Source organism: Perca fluviatilis, chromosome 12, assembly GCF_010015445.1.
Source record: "Perca fluviatilis chromosome 12, GENO_Pfluv_1.0, whole genome shotgun sequence".
Taxonomy (NCBI): domain Eukaryota; kingdom Metazoa; phylum Chordata; class Actinopteri; order Perciformes; family Percidae; genus Perca; species Perca fluviatilis.
In genome coordinates, this window is record NC_053123.1 from 24,856,021 (window position 1) to 24,859,477 (window position 3,457).

The following is a 3,457-nucleotide window of genomic DNA, read 5'->3' on the forward strand; positions in this document are numbered from 1 at the left end:
TACTCTAAAGCTTGTTTGTTCCCGATCTCCTAACTCATATTTTACAGTTTCATGCAACAAGATCATGAGCTAGCCACAACAAGTTCAGGAATTCAACCCCAAGACTTGACATGCTCCCATTTTTTTCCCACTACCAATTGATAGTGTATTGCAGAAAATGCCCAGATGAGTGGTCAGAGAGAAACATTTGATGTCTTCCAAAGACATGAGAGATCAAGAGCGAAAACTAGCTGTACTGTACATTTGATGTAATTTTTAAAAAGACAATTTAAACCCAATTTGTGGAAGTTTTGTAAAATAAAAAACATTTCCATAGCAGAAATATATAAGTAATAAATGGGAGAAACAAAAAAAAAAAAAAGTCACTTAATTTGTTATGCATTCAATATTTTATTTAAACAATAAAAGTAACACTTGTCTTCAGCGGAACACTATGCACAGCAGAAGACTATGCACAGCGTGTGGAGGCAGCTTTGGTCTTGGTTGAGTTGGTGGTCGTGATCGTGGGGGCGGTCGGGGTAGTAATCTCATCGTATGCCTCTTCAGGAATGTCTTCAATTCCCCACAATTCAAACAATTCTGTACTATCACCTTCGCTAACAGTTTCTGAGTCAGCTTGAGTTGCCGTTTCCATTGATTGTATCCATTGCTTGTCTTGCCTCGATTTAAATTCTGTGTCTTGCCTCGATTCAAAGCCAGTGTCCTTCCTCGAGTGCACCAGAGCAAATTGTTCAAAGGGAGTATCTTCAAAGTCTGGTTCCTCTGGCGCTCTCTTGACACGATGGCTCAACTTTTCTTGGTAACAAATTGCCAGCTTTGTGCACAGTTTCCCAGTAGAATCCAAATAAACTAGTTCAAATCCAGAATCCTGTAAAGACCTAAAGGTTAGTTTTCACTCTAAAACAACAATGTGATAATATGCTTTGCACTCGAATTACCTGGTCTGGCAACTTTGATATTTCGACAAACAAAGCATTGGGGGTCTTCTGTTGTCTCACAGAGTAGGCTTCATTAACGAAATAATCTGCAGAAACAAATGTCAGATTTACTTTACAAGTGTGCACAAATTAAGGCTTGGAAACATATGTTCACAATAATTGCTCAAGCTATAAAAAGCAATACAATTCTAAGAATTTATTCCACACATTCTCCCCTGGTTTCCAAGACTACCTCAAAGTTGCAACAAAATACCCATTTCTTACCAAGCTCTTTAACCTCCTTTAGTTTTGTTTCATGAGGCAGCTTCACAGTGATACTTGTTGTTCCACAAGTCACCAGTGGGGACATTCCTGGATTCTCACAGACAGCCATGCCTACCATGTTCTTCTGCAGCAGATTGTCAAAATAATGCAGTTGCAATGGGTATTTGCCCTCTTCAGCCTGAGAAGGAAAAAAAAAAATTATAAAAAGCATTTTAGTAAGAAGAATCATTTAGTCAGTCAAAATAAAAGTGGTATTGACCATGTATAGCACATTGACCAAACAGGTTGCTACTGAGGAAAGTAGAGACATGCAATTTCAGAAAAGTGCATTAGATATCCTATAAGATACAAATCAGATTTACAGCTGATATTATCTATATGGATAAGGGAAATTTTGTATCTACATATCCCCAGAATGAAGAGGAAAACTTCATTAAATGCCAAACCCACCTCTTCCCTAAAGCTAACCAGACTACAATGAGCAGGAGTTAAAATACTATTCAATAATGAAATAAACTCAAATGCAACTGCTTAGCATACAAGGAGAAGTTATTATAAATTTGCGTTATGCTTCAGCGTCTGTGAGGCCACTACAGGTGAAGTTTAACCAATAGTTAAATTAAGAAAAGACACCAGTGTAGCCTCAAAGCTAACACACTGGCATTTGCCTGGCAAAATCAGCACACCACTCTGCAAAGACCAGAACCCTTGAATTGTCAGCCAGAGTACTCCGTTTGGGCAAACAAAAACAGGTTACCTGTGTTGCTGTGTAGCAGCCAGTATAGGGAAGCTTTACCAGCAGATACTGCCTGTAGACATGAATGGAACCGTGACACCGGTCAGGTAGCGACAACAACGGAGTCCCATCTGTGGGGAAAGATGGAGGAACATTAGGCTTCTTACAACAGCTAGCACTGGCTTTTCTAAAAATGGCAAAAAAACACTGTAGGTGGCCAAATGAAACACACCTTCCAGATTCAGATTGGTGTATCGGGTGGGTGAAAAGCGCAGGGTAAGTGCTCCATTACTGCAGCGGAACTGTGGTTGGTTGAAGTCTGATATTTCAGGAGTTTTTCCTTTCCCTGAAATAAAGAATTTTAAATTAAGAAAATCCAGGGGTTAAATTGAATTTTCAACATTTTGGGAAATTGGCTGGTTGGCAGCTCCAAACCTTACCAAATGTACCATATCTTGGTCGGGACCAACAACGTCCTCTGGTTGTCTGGCGGTTTCCTTCCAGCTAGGCCCTACCAGTCTGTGCTAAGCTAAGTCAGCCATCTGCTATCAATAGCTTTATGTTTAGTGTACAGATATCAGTGCGATCAGTCTTATCAAAAGATAAGAAAGCAAAAGTTATTTAACCCAAATGTCAACTATGCTTAATCCTGGGACTACTGTAAAGAAACATTTGTATCAAGTTTCTTTATCCACCGATACTTAAACTATGAGAAGCATGAAACACATAATGGTGGGCGAAAGGAAATGAAGAATAAAGAGGATTACCATGACGGTTACTAGGCCAGAGGCTACATTGTATTCTCCTGCGTAGGCTGTATTATCCCTAACATATTAGGTTTTAACTTTTGAATAAAGACCACATTAAACAAACAAAAACACACAAAAAAAAAAGTTTACCTTTGAGGAAACTCCAAACCGGCGCTGGGGTGCTTCGGTCGGCCGCGTCTTCTGAACCCGCCTCAAACTGCTGCTTGTTGCCGTCAGAAAGCTCGTCCTGGCCGGCCAACCTTCCGTGTGCGTCTCGGTGACCTCCTGCGTTGTTGAGCTGGGCTAGTGTTAAACAGATACAAACCCAAACCATCAGAGCAGAAATCATGGTAGAAGTCATGGCCGATATCCCACTGCCACTAGACGAGAACAAAGACGCTGAATGGGAACTGAGAACCGTCTCACACCTGCGCCCTTAAATCTGGTAAATTAATTGCAAATGCTACAGGTACGTGCGTTTGCACGTGGGAGTCAAGTTTGGTTGTGGGTAGTAGGCTAGGCCTATATATATATATAATATATATTATAATATATATAAATTCTGGATACAAAGCGACCCTTGACCTATAGTCTAATCTGTGCGTTTCAGGAAGGCCGGTGTGGCTGAAGTCATTGAGATAGATGCGCGTCCACGGCTTTCCTTAAAAGACCGCGAGGTCGATCACAGATTTAATGATGCCAAAATGGAGAATACGCATTGTAGGCTTACATACTTTATACAGAGTGAGCAGCAGCTTCTTGTGGAAGTA

The 3,457-nt window shown here is 40.6% G+C and overlaps 1 protein-coding gene across 1 annotated transcript; it reads right to left on the reverse strand.

The window, feature by feature from the left end:
• Positions 1 to 369: 369 nt before the first annotated feature.
• On the reverse strand, positions 370 to 3,244 carry LOC120570482. The gene is made up of 6 exons (XM_039818864.1): positions 2,838 to 3,244; positions 2,171 to 2,284; positions 1,960 to 2,069; positions 1,203 to 1,380; positions 939 to 1,024; positions 370 to 868 (listed from the first exon to the last, which is right to left on the reverse strand). The coding sequence occupies exons 1-6, from the start codon at positions 3,046 to 3,048 to the stop codon at positions 449 to 451; spliced, it is 1,119 nt and encodes a 372-aa protein (XP_039674798.1). The 5' UTR covers positions 3,049 to 3,244; the 3' UTR covers positions 370 to 448.
• Between the last annotated feature and the right edge of the window lie 213 nt (positions 3,245 to 3,457).